This window comes from Odontesthes bonariensis, chromosome 19 (genome assembly GCF_027942865.1).
Source record: "Odontesthes bonariensis isolate fOdoBon6 chromosome 19, fOdoBon6.hap1, whole genome shotgun sequence".
Lineage (NCBI taxonomy): Eukaryota > Metazoa > Chordata > Actinopteri > Atheriniformes > Atherinopsidae > Odontesthes > Odontesthes bonariensis.
In genome coordinates this window covers 8181005-8198963 of record NC_134524.1, presented here as the reverse complement: position 1 = coordinate 8198963, position 17959 = coordinate 8181005, and the positions used below count along the sequence as shown (strand labels likewise).

Here is a 17959-nt window from a genome sequence, read left to right as displayed (position 1 = left end):
CTATTGCCATTTGATGCCACGGAACGATACAAGTACCAGATCCTCACAGACCACCTCAGGTGTGAAGAAGCTTCACTTGTGGCAGACTCATATTGCAACTCCAGGCAACCTTACACAGATACAATGCTGGCTCTCACCAAGATGTATGGACAGCCCCACAAGCTTGCAGTGCAACGGATTGCAGAGTTAATGGATGGTCCAAACATACACAGTGGTGATGTTAAGAGCTTCCGTCTGTTTGCCCTCAATGTGCGCTCATTGGTAGGCATGTTAGAACAACTGGGCCAAAGAGGACAAGTCGAGTTAGTCTGTGGCTCTCATGTTTCAAGGCTCTTAAGTAAACTTCCCTATGACCTCAACGCCAGCTTTAAAAGATTTATCCACCCCCTAAGAGTGGCTATTCCTACCCTCGTTGACTTTGCTGACTGGCTTGAATATGAGCTAGAAGTTCAGGAAGACTGCATGAAGCCTCCTAAGCGAGAGGAGTCGTTTAACAAGAAGCCTGATACCAAACGCACTCCGAAATATCCAAGTAAGACTGCTACTGTCCTCCTGGGCACTGAGAAGGTTTCAGAATCAAGCAGTGTGGTAGCCCCATCTGCTCTTGGACATCCAGCCAACAAATCTAAACGAGAAGATAAGGTAACGGCCTATTGTCCCTATTGTGATAATGACAAGCACTTCCTGAACAACTGTTCTAACTTCAAGAACCTGAGCAAAGAACAGAAGGTGACATGGATTAGAGCGAATAATAAGTGTTGGCGTTGCGGACGCAATCACCAAGCTGCAAAGTGTACACTTAAAGCTCCATGCAAGACCTGTGGTAGGAGACATCTGCTTGTGCTGCACGAGGTGAATGAGAGAGTACAGGAGGAACCAGCAACAGCACCACATTCAGTAGAGAGCTGTCTCGTTAATACTGCCAACAAAGTCATGTACGTTGACCCTCCAGTCTACAACTGTAAGGTACTACTGAAGATCAGTAAGGTACTCCTGAGGAATGGTGACAAATCCCTCGAGACGTATGCTGTCTTGGACGACGGATCTGAGCGGACGATACTGCTCCAGTCGGCTGCCAAACAGTTGGGCCTTAGGGGAAGTAAAGAGGTGTTAGCTCTCCGTACAGTCAGACAAGAAGTGGAGAAGCTCCATGGGGCGGCCGTGTCTTTCACAATTTCTCCAGCAGCCAATCCTGACAAAATGTACAGTATCCAGAATGCTTTTACAGCCGAGCAACTCAGTTTAGCAGAACATTCCCATCCAGTTGCCTCACTCCAGCAGAAGTATAAACATTTGTCAGGTTTGCCACTCCCTCCTCTAAACAGAGTCTGTCCCGTGTTGCTGATTGGTGCCGACTATACACACCTCATCACACCCATAGAGCCAGTCAGACTAGGACCATCTGGTGGGCCAGCAGCTGTGAAGACACTCCTCGGATGGACACTACAAGGTCCAGCTCAAAGCATCGAGTCCAGCGCTACTGTAAGTCACTGCCTCTTCACATCTGTATCATTACCTATGGAGCTGTTTTCATGTGTAGAGAAGTTATGGCAGATGGATGTGCTCCCTTACCGCAGTGAGAAGTTAGCGGTTAGGTCACGACAAGATCAAGAGGCAGTCAAGCTCCTGCAAGAACAGACAGTGAGAGTCGATGTCAGTGGTGTTGAGCGTTATGCCACACCCCTTCTTCGAATTAAGAACATGCCTCTCCTGAAAACCACTCCTGAAGCAGTGCTTCCCCTCCTGAGAGGCACAGAGAAGCGCCTAGCCAAATCACCAGGAAAAGCTGCTGCCTATCAGAGGGAGATCGAGAAGCTTGTTGAAGCTGGCTATGTAGTGAAGTTGGGAGAACACCAATTGAAGACCAGTGTTGAAGCTTGGTATATACCCCATCATATGGTTCAACATAATGGGAAGAACCGGGTAGTGTTTAACTGCTCATTCCAATACCAAGGCTACAACCTGAATCAGCTCCTTCTACCAGGTCCCACTCTCGGCTCTGCCTTGCTACCAGTGTTACTACGCTTCAGGGAGCATGCTGTGGCCTTCAGCAGTGATATCCGCGGCATGTTCCACCAAGTGAGGCTCCTACCTGAAGATCGACCCTTGTTGCGGTTTCTATGGCGGGACATGAAGCGAGATAATCCCCCTGATGTTTACGAGTGGCAGGTACTTCCCTTTGGAACTACTTGCAGCCCTTGTTGTGCAACGTTCGCATTGCAGAAACACGTCACCGACCACAGCCAACCTGAAGACGACGTGCGTGTAGCCATTAACAAGTCGTTCTACGTGGACAACTGTTTACAGAGTCTCACATGTCCAGTAGCCGCCAAGACACTTGTGGATAAACTGTGCCACCTTCTGGCTGACGGAGGATTCGAGCTAAGGCAGTGGGCAAGTAACAATCCCAATGTCATTCATCATCTTCCTCCAGAAATCAAGTCCTCCAGCTGTGAGTTGTGGCTCAATCAAGATCAGTCTGACATTCAAGAGCCAGCCCTCGGACTTCACTGGAATTGTAAGTCTGACACCCTCACTTACAAACACAGACACATCGATTGCTCAGTGGTTACTATGAGGAACATCTATAGAGTTTTAGCTAGCCAGTATGACCCTCTCGGCTACATAGTCCCTTATACCACCCGAGCCAAAGTTATTGTGCGCCACCTTTGGGAGAAAAAGAGGGATTGGGATGACCCACAACTCCCTGAGGAGCTCCTGCAGAAGTGGCACGCATGGGAAGCAGAGCTAGCACAACTGCATAAGATCACCCTGCCAAGGTGCTACACCAGTCCCGGCCTGGACCAACCCAACTGTAAGAGAGACATCCATGTCTTCTGTGATGCCTCTGAACAGGCATATGGATCAGTGGCTTATCTGAGGACAGAGAATCCAGAGGGAAAAGTTCAGGTTGCCTTCCTTGCAGCTCGGTCTCGTGTTTCCCCGAAGAAGCAACAATCAGTTCCTCGGTTAGAGTTGTGCGCTGCGCTAACAGGTGCCCAGCTCTACAAGGTCATCAGCACTGAGTTAACCCTTCCCACTCGAAGCTGCATCTTGTGGTCTGATTCAACCACGGTTCTAACCTGGTTAGGTTCGGATTCCTGCAGATACAAGGTCTTCGTGGGCACTCGTGTAGCGGAAATACAAGAGCTGACAGAAGCTGCCACATGGAGGTATGTGCCGTCACGGGATAACCCAGCAGACGACATCACTCGTGGCCTCACTATCCAAGACATCAATAAAGGCAGTAGATGGACAGATGGACCTGTGTTCCTGAAATTGGCTCCAAATAACTGGCCTGAGCTTCCACCCCCACACCAGAGTGAACCTGAAGGTGAGCTGAAGCGACAAGTTGTCTGTCTATCTATGTCCAGCTCTAGTGTTCCAGATCCCCACCAGTACCAGACTTGGGACAGCTTTTTAGAAGCCACTGCACATCAGCTTCACGGGGCGGCTGACCCCAACTGCCCTCTCACTGCTGATTCCTACGCTGCTGCTGAGCTAGAAGCGCTACAACAAGCTCAAAGAGAGTCATTCCTTGAGGAGATCACCCAGTTAAAGGCCGGCAAACCCATTTCCAAATCTAGTCGCCTTCTCCTACTAGCACCTGAGTTTGATGAGAAAACAGGGCTCATCAGAGTAGGAGGCCGTTTACGCCGCAGTCTTGACTTGGCAGTGGATGAAGTGCACCCCATTGTTCTGGACCCCAGACATGCTCTAACCCAACTCATCATACAACATTATGATGATAAGCTTGAGCATCCCGGGCCGGAAAGGGTGTTTGCTGAGATCCGAAGGAGATACTGGGTGTTACGTGGACGTGAAGCAGTACGTCGCCATCAGAGATCCTGTGTTAGGTGCAAGAGATGGAAAGGACACCCAAACCCACCCAGGATGGCAGACCTCCCTCCAGCCAGACTGCGACTGTTCAGGCCACCATTCTATTCTACAGGTGTGGATTGTTTTGGCCCGTACACCATCAAGATCCGACGCAGTAACGAGAAAAGGTGGGGAATATTGTTTAAATGCCTAACTACAAGAGCAGTCCACCTTGACCTGATCCCCAGTATGGATACAGATGCGTTCTTAATGGCTCTGAGACGGTTTATAGCCAGACGTGGGACACCTAAGGAGATTCTCTGTGACCAGGGGACGAACTTCAGAGGAGGAGAACGTGAGCTGCAGGAAGCATTTCAAGCACTTCATCCTAACCTCAAAGAGCAGCTTGCATGTCAGAAAATCAGATTTGCCTTCAATCCTCCTGGATCCCCCCACTTTGGAGGTTGCTGGGAGCGAGAAATTCGCTCGCTAAAGACTGCTCTCCAGGTCATCCTTGGAGCCCAAACTGTTACTGAAGAGGTGTTGCACACAGTTTTGATCGAAATTGAGGGGATGCTCAACTCGAAACCCCTGGGCTACACTTCATCTGAAGTAGCAGATCCTGACCCTGTTACCCCTAACTACCTTCTCATGGGGCGGCGGGATGCCTCGTTGCCGCAAGTTGTCTATGACGACCCAGAGATTCTCGGGCGGAGAAGATGGAGGCACAGTCAAAATCTAGCAGACCATTTCTGGCATCATTTCCTGAAGCACTACCTGCCAGGACTCCAAGCCCGCCAGAAGTGGCAGACTGAATCGGCCAATCTACAAGTTGGAGATGTGGTCATGATTGTGGATAACCAGCTTCCGCGAGCCCTTTGGCCCGTGGGCAAGGTCTCTCAAGTTTTTCCTGGAGCAGACACCCGGATCAGATCAGCCGAAGTGACTGTAAAGGGAAGGACTTATGTTCGACCCGTTGCAAGACTTGTCAACCTACCTGCCTTGCCTAAGGACGATTAATCACCTCCTTTAACTCAGCCTTTTCTTAGTTGTTCGTATTCACAGGTGAATGCGGGGGCGGCTGTGGAAAAGGCTGCCTAAATGGGACTGTCATGCTGGCCCTTTAAGGGGCGGAGCCTAGACTGTCAGTGAGCTGCGTGCAGACCAGAGAGAGGAGAGATGAGAAACGAGCTGCACCGCGAGTTTACAGTTTAAGTTTGTGTTGTTTAGTTTGCTGTTTACAGTTCATTTGCCACCTCATTTTGATTTGTGTGCGTGAAAAAGAAAGTAAGTAACCTTGCAAAGTTAAGAATGTAGTTTACTTAGCAGAATATACACATTTTTACTCCTAATTGATAGGCTTGTTCATGTGCACATTTATTGAGAGCTATCAACGTGGGTTTTCATGTGTTACTTTTATTTAGAAGAATTATTAATGTTGCAGTCAGTCAAAATGTAACTGTGATATAATTTGTTAGTTATTTGGACTTATTTAGACATTGATGTTATATCATTATTCTTTATGTTCTAGAACCACACACCTACAGTTCTGTCAAGTGAGGAATAAACAGCAAATTTAAGTCAAGTAAACACACTGGATTGAGACTGCTTTATTTGGAGTTCTAACCGGACTCACAACAGTGATTTGAACCTTCCAACCAGCACAATTACATGAACTATCTTTTAGTTCTAATTCTGACAAATTTCATGTGAATTCGCCCTTAGCACAGTTTTTGGGTGCTCAGGCCAGGCAACGTGACGTGGGTAAAGGGTTGAAGAAACAAAGCTACAGTAAACCTAACACACGGTTTTCATTCCTGGTCCTGATTTAAGGTCCAGTGGCCTCATGTACAAAGTGGTGTACGCTCTTTTTCACGTCAATGACCGTGGAAATGTGCGGTGCCTCACGCCAACTTCATGGCGTTCGCAGGACGCAGCTGCTGATGCTTTGGCGACACTTAGAGGTGATGTTGGGAAACTGTTTTAATAAATAAATGTGAAAACAATTATTCCTCAGATTGAGTGATGTGCACATTTGAGACATGAACAATTAACACACCCATGTGTCTGCAATAACACAAATGGATGTAAAAGCATGCGCAAAGTGGTTCAGTGCATATAAAACTATGGCTGCTTTAGCGGTATTTTCGACTTTGCAAATGGTGCAATTCGAGGAGATTGTGTGTTCAGAGACGGGGAGGGTTTTCTGGCACATGACAACTGCTGTTGAGGGAAATCCTCCTGGAAGTGTGCGCAGAGCTGCGGCCGGCGTTGGAGCGCAACTCAGCGAGGAGCCTGTGCCCGTGAAGTGCACGCTGGGGTTCCTATAGCAACCGGGCGTATTCCAGAGGGAGCTGGCCAGCCGATTGGGACTGTGCCAGTCTACCTGAGCCGAGCCATGCCAGCCGCGTGGGACGGAATTATCTGCATCTCAGCCACGTATATCAAACTCCCATAAAATGAAGAACAGGCCAACATTAAAGCACAATTTACAGCGAGAGCCGGTTTTCCTAATGTCATCGGAGTTATCGACTGCACACACATTGCTATAAAAGCGCCATCGCATGATGAATTTGTATATGTCAACAGGAAACATTTTCATTAGATTAATGTACAGACCACCTAAAAAAACATTTTTAAAAAGATATACAGACCACCATCCGGCTTTCTGGACATGTTTCTTTAATCAATAGATGTAACTTTTATTCAACTAAAATAACTTATGCAAGTGATTTGGATGTTTTATAGCTTAGCTTTTATTGGTTTGGAAGAACAGCAAGGTTGTATTTGATTAAAGCACACGAGCAACAGAATATTTCTGACAAAGATCATTAAATTTGACAGATAGAAGTTTCTATGAAGACATCTTATCAGATTTTGAAAATCAGCAAAAGACAAATTACAGCAAGTGAAACGAGCAGTGCTTAAAAAAAGACCCCAAATCGAGTGAAGCCCGCAGCCTGGTGCTCGGCACCTGTGTGGCATCACTTCCTCTGCCACACAGGTATGGTGGTCTGTCGAGGAGCAACACCGCTGCTGCACGGTTTGTAATGGGTACTAGTTTGTAGGCAATCAGGAGTGATGTTCAGGCACACAAAGCAAAACTCCACCTTACATTGAGGACATATAATGTTTTTACATTCTTTAGAGCTATGCTCCAGCATGAAGCCACAGGTGGGACAGGCCCGGATGGAGGGACACCCAGTGATTCCCTCAATAGACTGAAAGGTGATGTTTGCACAGGTCTTCAGCGTTTTTAGAGCCTCGTTGTAGCAGCCGTCGTTTTCACAGCGATCCGTTCGTGACCGCGGACCCTTCCATTCCCTCAAACACTGCCAGCAGAATTCATAGGCCTCTCCTTTCCTTACTGTGCAGACTTGGCAGCGGACACTTAAATCAGATTCATCCTTCCTTGTCACCGTGTATTTGCATTCAGGACACTGCGATGAAAACAGAGGGATGTGTTCTCACTATTTCATCAGCCTGCAAAGTAATGTTTTCAACAGATTTCCAACTTCAGCTGCTTAAATATAACATTTTCAGTCAGAATCTTACCTGTTTGGAGTCAAAGTAGATCTTGACAGCATTGAAGCCCATGTTTTTTTCAAAGAACTCCCTTTCTTCAGCGGTCAGGAGAGCCATTTTACGAACCTCCACATAAGACCACTCTGCAGTACAACCAAACTGGCCACAGACAAATCTGCTTTCACCCTTCAGGGAAATATTGAAAAGAATTACTCATCAGAATAGATAGAAACAAGACAGTTAATGCCACAAACGTTGCTGTCAACCAACAATGTCAACATCAAGATCTGCATAAAACAACATTTGAGATATGATTCGTTAGTAAAAATGTTCTATTGTGTACAGATGTGCAGAACAAATCAAACCCTTGTCAAGAGATAAGAGAGCTTCATGCCCCAAATTAGAATAATTTATTCACTGATTATTGTATTTTATCTGTTATATTTGGATGTAATGAAGAAAAAGCAAAAACGTTGCTGATAAGAACAACTCTGCTCCCCTGAAGTGTTGCTGAACAGTTGAGACTGGATGCACAGTCCAGCCCTCCCTGAAAAACTCTCAAGTTATTCATTCAAAGCTCTGACTTTAAAAGCAGCATTCAAAGATTAACTCTTTAAGTTGTCTGCTGTAACTTATGTCTAATGAACACTGTTATATGTGAATGACGTGACTATAATCATTTTGGTCCCACGCGCGTATTTGGATCCTCTGAATGTAGCTGTCGGACTTGTATGAAATGTGCAGATGTTTTATGTAAAATTGTGTGAAGAAATGTAGAAAAGTGTACAGAACTAAAAACACACTCAGGGATGAATAATAACTCACGTTTTCCAGCAGTTTGCGGCACCAGTTGGTGAGAGAGATTGGAGTCACAGCGTGGCCGCAAGACATCAGAGCTCTGCGAGACGCGAAGTCTTCACACAGAACTGAGAAAAACAAATGAAACAGAGACATAAATGAGCTATTTAAGACAATTTAAAGACGATCAATGTAAATATTTCTCCCCCAAAACAATGCGGTCATCTAAATTACAAACCCACACGTTTTTGTAAAAAGAATAAAGAGTTACTTACAGTCTAATTCATCCTCTTTGTCCGTAAACCTCAGAGTGGGGTCGCGGGGGTCGTAACATTTCTCCGAAGTTGACAGTTTTGAGTTCATCTTGAGTATTTGCTTTATTTCTCCTGTCAAACAACACGCACTCCAGCCGCAGGCGAGTCTCATCTGACAAACGCTTTCGATTTCGTTTCCGCTCAGTTTCCACAGCAGGTCACGTGACTTTCCTCAAACTCCTCAAATCTGAACGAACCGGTGAAAGCGGCAGAAACAGGTCTGTGGACACACGCGCTCTGGTGCGCAACATGTGAACGTGAGAGTGTTTCAGGAATTGCATCATTACATTACATTACATTACATTAAATTACATTACATTACGGTCATTTTGCAGACGCGACTTACAATAAGAACTTCAGGTCACAAGAAATTGCATTTCCTTCCAAAACCAAACAGCTAAAAGCATAACTAGTGCTAGAGTAAGTGCGGTAAATTAGGTACATATGGTCTATTGGAAAACACTAAAAAAAATGTAATCCCTCAAGAAAATTAAGTGAATTAATAAAGGTGAACCAATTCCCGCTATCGTAGCTGCAACATGTGCAATAAAGTCACAAAACAATAGGATTGCACTGTAACTTTTTACTTGAACTTTTACTATTTTTATTATTTTTTTGTATAACTTAGATATCTTTATACTGTGTGCCTTATATATGTTTGTGTATCCCAAGCCAACAGCTCCTGAACTGAATTTCATTATGCCTGCATTGTGAGAATAAAGATTCTTGATTCTTGATGTATTCTTATTGTTGCTGAGCTCTTTTTTTACAAGCACCATTTATGATAAAACACTTGTCTTTCGTCTGAAATTACTCATAGAAAGAGAATTTTTTTGGTTGATACTTGGTCTAATATAATGATAGTAATTAATAAACGCCGCTTGTTGAAGCTGCCCACTTGGGAAAATAAAATCGCTTACTTGTCACACCGCGGTGAGGTCAAGGTTTGTTTGTTTTTGTCTCGTCTCCATGTCATGTCTCGTCATTTCCTGTTTTATTTTGAAAGATTAACTCTCCTCTGGTTTCAGGTCACTTGCTCTTCCTCTCGTGTCCCAGTCTCTAGTCTCTGGCCATTCCAAGTCCTTGTTAAAGCCTCGATCTAAGCAACCCTTCTGGTTTGATTCCTCTTTAAGAGAGTTTTTTTGTTCTTGAATTTTTTTTTTTTTACCACAGATTTGCTAAGATATAGAATAAGTTTCATAGCTTCTTTGTTTTTCCTCCAGGTGGAGTGATCCTCTGTAGGGATGGCAGCTGAAGCCTCATGAAGCTTCCACAGGGTTCATCTGATTGTGCCAGAAAATGAACTGAAGTTTCGGGGCTTTGAAACCACACAGAACACAGAACAGCTTCATCTGATGGTGCACTGCAAGTATCATCTGCTTCAACCGGCCTCCTTGTCCTTGTTACACTTTAATATGTACAAAATAAAAAGCGTAAAACAAAACAATTTGTGATTTCTGTGAGAAGTGCTTGTGTTACATTGTGAATAATAAGTATAAAGTGAGGGGGGGTGCTTATGAAGCTAAAATTACTGCATGGGATACATTTCAAATCAAATCAAATCCTCTCGCAGGGCACAGAGGAAGCTGGTGTGCACAAAAAGATCATCGCCAGCTTGTGGGGGCTTTGATCCCCCACTCTCCCAAACACCACCCCACTGTTCTATCAGTCTGAGTTATTTGCTCTTCAATGCTTTCACACAAACCTTTGATTGTTGGTCTCTATCCCTGAAAGAAATGATGATTAGATTCCTTAAAGAACAAAACCTGGAAGTCCACAGAGTAATTGAGGGAATTGAATCCATGATGATTCCAACCCCAGACAGTTTCCCATCATCCTGAGCTTCTCTTTCTGAGCTCCTTTGTTGAACTTTAAAAGTCCTGTGATCATAGTTTCCACGTTCTCGGAGGCTGAAAGCTTTCAGCCAACAGCCTGAGCTGTTCAACTACACACTGAAAGGTTGAATCCTAAAGGTTCTCTTTTCATTTTGGCTTAAAAACCCCAGCCTGCTCTGAACAACCTGCCCTTCTAAGAGCTTTGATCCCTCAGCTTGACAAAGTAAAAGCTGCTCAGTCACAGTTAGAGCCATTAAATCAGAGAATGAAAGTTTCCAACTTAAAGCTTTTCCCTCTTTACTTTGGCCTCTAAAACCTGGAGACATTTAAACTCTTTAAGCAGCTCTCACAGGACTTGAACATATGGGATGTGGACATAGATGTGCGGCCGCACCCCCTCCCATCTGCTGATTATATCCCCCCAGCAGCAGATTTCAGGTTTAAAAGGTTTGTGCAGCGCGGTAAATCAGCCGGATGATGACAAACCTCATGAGCAAGCTGCAGCTTCCACCGAATTCGGTGAGATCCTTATTTATCTACCCGTTTGCAAGAAAGACAGTGGAGGAGAAAATCCGGATTAAGGAGCTGGGACCCGACAAGCCCGACTTTATGATCAACCAGCAGACCAAGGAGAAAAATAAAGTCTACAACCGGAGTTTTTGCACTCTTTCCTTGGGGTGACCTTGCTGGGTCACAGGAAAAGTCAGACCTCACCTATTTTCTTTCCCTTCGTATCACTGCGTGCTGTGTAGACCGTATTTTTGTGGCCCCAGCCAACTAGCCGGACTACCTTCTGAACACCAAAACGAGGCTGGAACTCGGCTCACAGGACGCAGCAGGGGGTAAGAAGATGTTCATAAACGATATTGCTAATATGGGATGTCATACAGCTTCATGTCAAAAGAGGCGAACTGTCCCTTTAACTCTGCTACTGGAGTAAATGAGTCGCTGACTTTTCCTTGATTGATCCCAGGATGTAGCCAGTTACTGTGTTGATTTGGTCAGTGAAGCCAAGCAATCTGCAGTTCTCAGATTGATCCTCATGAAATAATAATAAAAACATCCAGAGTAAGCATGTGCAGTTTTGTGTTTGCAGTAACAAAGCTGATGGGTCTCAGCTCTGTTCTGTTTCTGTTCTGTGATGATGACAATCCATGTGCCGGCACTGCTGGTGTCGTCTGTTAAATCTGATGCACATTTACTGATCTAAGTGAAAAACACGTTATGATTTGCTTCAATTTGGGATATTAAACTCAAACAAAATACACAAGCGAGAGATTTAAGTAGATATTTATTCATCACATTCACACTAATGAAATTAGAGAAATAAAAGCGAACACGTAACTGATTGTTTTTTCTAAAATGTGTAAATAAAAATGCTCAGCAAGTCTTTTTTAACAACCGTCATTGGATGGTACTGAAGCCAAAAGTCTTTTTTCATCCATGACAGAAAAATAAAACATAGAAATAAATGAAAACACAAAACATCTACAACATTTATGTGAAATTAAATGTCCTCACAGACTCAAATAACAGCTGCAGTTTACTTAGAATTATCTGTTACAGGAGGAATAGTCTCAAATGAATGAATCATTTCTCTTCTTTACGTATGTAATGGATACTTAAAATCATCTCCCTTGGGAGATGTACAGTCGTCTGGCAAATAGGAAGGGATGGACAGCATAATTATAGAAAAGAGTTCAATGTCGTCAACCAAACTGAAAAAGATCCCAATGAAATCAATAGAAACTCAACACATGAACCTAAGGAAATAAAAGAAACAAATGATGCCAGTGATGCTAAAAGGTCTGACAACTCTGAAAACACATCTAAAGTATTTAAGTATCTTGTGGGTTAAATTTCCTCTTTGTCTCATTCTGACTCTAAAATCTGATCAGTTACTTACATGTAAGTAATGAAAGCGTCAGACGAGTACAGACACGAGTTTTCATTCTCGACTTGTGACGTTTTTTCAACACTAGCAATTGTGTCTCTTCCTCCAGTTTTGTTTTTGTCTGTGACCCCCACTGGCATCGACTGATCTTCCAAACTTAACTTTTCAAGACCACTGGTCAAATGATCGACATCGCCTGCCTTTGGATCAGATTCTGCTCTCACACCTGCTTCCTCTGTGTTCCCATCACTGTGAGTAGTATCATGGGATGTCAGGTCTGCCCTCACTGGAGGGCTGGCACTCTGATTTCCACTCTGAGAAAAATGACTGGGTCTCAGGTTGTCACTGATGTCGTTTCTGTCCTCCAGTTTGCTGTTTTGATTCTCATCTCCTCTAATTTGACAGTTATCGCTCATTGGTTTATAGTAATTTACCTCTTCATCTCCATTTACCTCTGTTTTAACAAATTCACATTTTTTTGCTGAACTCTGACCTTCTGATTTATGTGAGCTGTCTAAAACAGGCTCCATCTTTCTTGAATGATCCTCGTCTCTTTTCATGAATGTGTCCTGAGCAGTGCTGATCTCTCTGTGTTGCTCTTGTTGTCTTGGTGTATCGCTGACTACCAGTTCCCCACTTCTCTGTATCTGATCATAATAGAGGTCACTTATCCTCTTCATTTGAGTTCCGTCCCTCTTTTGATCTCTCTTCATCTTCTCCTCATCTCTCTGTTTTTCATCAAAAGTCTCTCTGCTTTTCTGAGTCACTCCTCTTTTCTCTTCAGTTTTCCCTCTGTTCACATTGTCCTGACTCCCAGCTGCTGCCCTCTCATCATTATTTTTGTCTGTTGTGTTTACATTGTGACCTTGTAGCTCATTGCTGTGTCCGGTATTTTTTTTGGAGATGGTTAAAGTCAACTTTACACTGCTTCTCTGAGTCAAAGTCTTAGTTGCACCCTCATCCTCTCCTCCACTTCTCGGTATCTTATTATTACTGAGGTTACTTTCCTCTGGTATTTCAGCTCCTGTTCTCTTTTTACCTGTCATGATCTTCTCATCTCCCTGTTTTGCCAAACTATTTCCTCCACCTCGATCCCCTCTATCATTCACTCGTCTTTTCTTTTCAGTTTCCCTTCTGTCCATCTTGTCCTGACTCCCTGCTGCTGCTCCCTCAACTGCCTTGTTTCCTGTTGTCTTTGCATCATGATCACGCTGCTTATTTTTGTCTCTGGTATCTTCCTTGAAGGCTTCAGAAGTGGAAGAAGTCTCTGCAGCAGCCACTAGAGAGATCAACCAGAACACAGATGATCCACTCAGACCAGGTCATACAGTCACTCAGAAACTCAGCAGCTAACTTGTCTTTAAGGTTTATCATCTTACCTTTCCTGTAGAACAGCAGGTAAGCATCCCGGGACCTGATGGGAGTGAAAATAAGGTGAGCTCATTGTCTTATTCAGCAAATGTGTGAATGGAGAGAAAGATGAGAAGTTACCTCTCAGTGATATCCAATTGGAATGGTTGGAAACTGAGCTGTTCAACAAGAACAGAAAAAGTGTTTAATGATGAATATATTTTTTTCTGATGAAGCATTAAACATAAACAATAACTTACCAATCTGACTTCACTGTCATTGAAGTGGTACCACTTCTCATCATCCTGGGACCTGATTGTTACTGTGTAACGTCCACATTTCAGTTCACCAACATGTTCCACAAATGCATACAGCTCATATGTCTGACTCTGATAATCAGTGAAGAGAAAATAAAGTAATCAGCAAAAGGAATAAGACGATCCAACATTTTTAAAAAGATATTCATTGTAGTGTACCTGAGCTCCACTTGGTGGTATCTGTAGTTTGTAGGGAATCCTCACACTGTGATTCATCTTCACATAGTTCATGTAACCGTAGTCAAACTTGAATCTCTTCAACATCAGCATCAAAACTTCTGGTTGATGCTTTATTTCAAATTTCTAATGGAAACACACAAACACTGTGAATTAAAATATGACAGTTTGTAGCTCTCTTCAGGCGAGTAATACGTTCAGTGGACATTAAACTATATGCAGGGTAATGGATGCAGTGGGGGTTGAATCCTTTCTGGTCATCTGAGATGAACAAACACATCTTAATCGGACCATAACAGACCTAACAGTGGAAAAAAGGTTTAAAGTTTAAATGATTAAAGGCAATGAACTGATGAAACACAGACAGGAAGCAAACGAGCAGGTGAAAAAGGACAGAATATCTTCAACAAAAAGGAAAGCGATATCACTCCTGTTGTAGTGATTGTTGCTGAGCTGTTCATTAACTGAATGCAAACACATATATAAATAAAGCTAATAATAACATTAATATAATTATCATTAACTGTCGGCCATTAAATAAAAAGAAAGCTTCTGGTGAAAGAAATCGTGTCCCTTCCTCAGTGTTTGACACACAGTTTGAAGAGCATTGTTGGAAAAACTTCTGTTTCTGAAGAATAACTGAGCGATATGATTTTATAATTACATGTGAACACAAAGTGATGATATCAGCCTGTTTTAGTGCCACTATTTCTATGGCAACAGAAGCAGAAAGCAGCAGCTGGCCAGTCTCATCACAATGATCAGTGCAAATGTTACTGTGGGACAACAGAGAAGACTTTGTAGAAATGTCATATTTGCTTTTCTGCAGCATAACAGAGACAGTTACACAATAATATAATGTGACAAAATATTCATCCAGGAATAGACTCAACTTCTGTTTTTACATCACAGTAAAATCATCAAATTACCATCGTAGCATCAGATTTGGCGTCACAACGATCACAGAACAGCTGGTTTGGCCCACTGACATGTGACTCTCTGAAGAAATCAGCAACACCATCCACCTGAAAAACACATTTAGTTACTTTTCCCTGAAATTTGTTAGAATATTTAAAAAAATCTGGTTATTTCCTCAGATCAAAACAAACTGCATTTCTCAATGAAACATTCATACTTTCACAATTTGACAGATTTCAGGAACTAATGTCAGTGATGTTTTATGTAACTGTGACTGAACCAATAGTTATCTGGATATGATGACCTCACTGAGCAATGTATGTTATGTTCAGTCTCATCAGTATATCCTGTCAATGATCTAATTTACTGAAGATGATCGACTGCAGTGTTGTGATGGATGGATAAACCTGCCCTGGGTGAATGTAAAGTCAGATATCTTACCACTTTGTAGTCTCTGTCGGATCCCACCAGTTCAAGAGGTAGACTCCAAAATGGATCATCAGTGCTCGTCTCAGTGCCACATGTAGAGCATCTGCTCTTGTGTGTCAGCTGTCCCTGAAACAGCTGAATAACAACAACACAGAGCCTGTTAGCATGATGCTATCATTACGCTAACAGATCTGTTAGATTTAATGTGAAGTCTTTACCTGTGATGCCCCAGGAGTGCTCACATTTCTCAGGATGTTCTCAAAACACTCAGCAGCCTCACTCTGTTCATCCACTTGAGAGGATAAAAATGAGGAGGATGAAATATTAACTTTATCTGTAGTTTAATATCCTTGAAGCTGGTTTTCATTTATCCAGAAAACTAGCACAACTCACTGTAACTTAAAGGGGAACTCCGGGGCATTTGAAGCGTGTTTCCATTGCTAGAGGTTGTCAAATAGTGATAGTAGGACACAGAGAGGTGCGTATCTGCGCTCCCTGTGTGGAGATCGCTCTGTCCGCACAGCATGTCATGCGAGGCTAATACGTGGTGGCTAAGGGGCAAGCGCTAACCCTTCCACGTAAAACAACAACTTGCACACTGCAGAAACGTCACACCACTTTATAACCCATCCGACAATAAAGTCACAAGCCTTACCATCAAAACCATATGCATGGTTCTCACATTACTGGCATGGGGATGTTACAAAACAACTTTATAAACAGCATGTAACTCACCGGCTGGTTGTAGGCTCGCGCATGTGAAAGCCCAAAAGAGTCGATGGAGAATAATCCCATATACAAAACAATTATATTCTCTAGAAAAACTGCGTTCAAGTATTTAAAACATTATAACAATATTACTGGGCATGTATTGTTGTAATGTTTTAAATACTTGAACGCAGTTTTTCTAGAGAAGATAATTGTTTTGTATATGGGATTATTCTCCATCGACTCTTTTGGGCTTTCACATGCGCGAGCCTACAACCAGCCGGTGAGTTACATGCTGTTTATAAAGTTGTTTTGTAACGTCCCCATGCCAGTAATGTGAGAACCATGCATATGGTTTTGATGGTAAGGCTTGTGACTTTATTGTCGGATGGGTTATAAAGTGGTGTGACGTTTCTGCAGTGTGCAAGTTGTTGTTTTACGTGGAAGGGTTAGCGCTCGCCCCTTAGCCACCACGTATTAGCCTCGCATGACATGCTGTGCGGACAGAGCGATCTCCACACAGGGAGCACAGATCTGGACCTCTCTGTGTCCTACTATCAGTATTTGACAACCTCTAGCAATGGAAACACGCTTCAAATGCCCCGGAGTTCCCCTTTAAAGGAAATTTCACATATTTTCCTATATTTCAGTGTCTCTCAATTCCGGTCCTCGGGATCCACTGCCCTGCATGTTTTCGATGTTTCCCTCCTCCAGCACACCTGTTTCAAATGAATGGCTTCTGATCAGGCCACTGCAGAGCTTGATGACGAGTTGATCATTTGATCAGGTGTGCTGGAGGAGGGAAACATCGAAAACATGCAGGGCAGTGGATCCCGAGGACTGGAATTGAGAAACACTGAAATATTTAATATAAATGGTTTTAAGTATTTAACTATCAACTCTAAGTGATGGTAAAAAGTTAAATTAGACACTTTGAATAGTTATTTTGTGAACTGCTTTAGGGAATTTCATCCAGAACAACTTGCTGGCTGAACTAGTTATTATCCATGATTTTCTTTTGTTCACACAGGAGAGAAAGAACCAAACCAAACGAAACTGTTAATGTCATGTTGATGATAGAGATGATATGTGATTTTGAGGATATGTATTCATCCTGACAAATAAAGTCTCTCTTTCAGCCCAAAACTGAGGAAACGATCATCGGTCCTTCAGAGTGTGGTGAATGTCTTGTACCTCTGGTGATGCCCAGCTTCTTTGTGATGTTGTTAGTGTAGGTTGGACGTTTCTTCAAGTCCTCAAAGAGAGTTTTAAGTTGTTTATCAAGAGACTGATCGTCACAGCGGTTGCTATGGAAATGAAACACAATCAGACGTGAGAAACACAGAAGTGAACAGTTATCTCTGTTTGGTTCAATGAAACATTTTACTGAGCCTGAGTTTTACAGCAAACCTTTCCACAGCTTCTCTGAAGTCTTTGGTCATGAACAGCACCTGCAGCACGCTGTTCAGGTAGCATGTTGCTCCTTGGTTGTGCAGCCCGTGGTACTTTTTGCCTTGATGGAAGTAAGTGTCAGATATGCATGTTAGCTGCAGCGCTGTTTTTAAAAGATTTACTACAAACTGATAAGTTTGATGATGAAACAAAAACAGATGCAGGACAGAATGAATGTATATGTGTGGATTCCTCATGACTCACCCTTCGTTGTTTCTCTGCCAGCCTTAACATCATGATCTTGTTGCTTATTTTTGTCTCTGGTATCTTCCTTGAAGGCTTCAGAAGTGGAAGAAGTCTCTGCAGCAGCAGCAACTAGAGAGATCAACCAGAACACAGATGATCCACTCAGACCAGGTCATACAGTCACTCAGAAACTCAGCAGCTAACTTGTCTTTAAGGTTTATCATCTTACCTTTCCTG

At 43.2% G+C, this 17959-nt stretch overlaps 2 protein-coding genes across 2 annotated transcripts; both read right to left on the bottom strand.

Annotated features, from left to right (window-relative positions):
• Window positions 1–6564: 6564 nt before the first annotated feature.
• On the bottom strand, window positions 6565–8561 carry LOC142368918 (putative E3 ubiquitin-protein ligase RNF144A). Its single transcript, XM_075451128.1, has 4 exons — window positions 8418–8561; window positions 8170–8270; window positions 7375–7530; window positions 6565–7259 (listed from the first exon to the last, which is right to left on the bottom strand). Exons 1-4 carry the CDS (start codon window positions 8503–8505, stop codon window positions 6804–6806), a joined length of 801 nt encoding a protein of 266 aa, XP_075307243.1. The 5' UTR covers window positions 8506–8561; the 3' UTR covers window positions 6565–6803.
• A 3885-nt stretch (window positions 8562–12446) lies between these two features.
• Window positions 12447–15797, bottom strand: LOC142368663 (ubiquitin carboxyl-terminal hydrolase 2-like). Its single transcript, XM_075450866.1, has 10 exons — window positions 15770–15797; window positions 15595–15668; window positions 15389–15511; window positions 14959–15054; window positions 14012–14155; window positions 13796–13924; window positions 13677–13714; window positions 13565–13599; window positions 13225–13464; window positions 12447–12499 (listed from the first exon to the last, which is right to left on the bottom strand). Exons 1-10 carry the CDS (start codon window positions 15795–15797, stop codon window positions 12447–12449), a joined length of 960 nt encoding a protein of 319 aa, XP_075306981.1.
• Between the last annotated feature and the right edge of the window lie 2162 nt (window positions 15798–17959).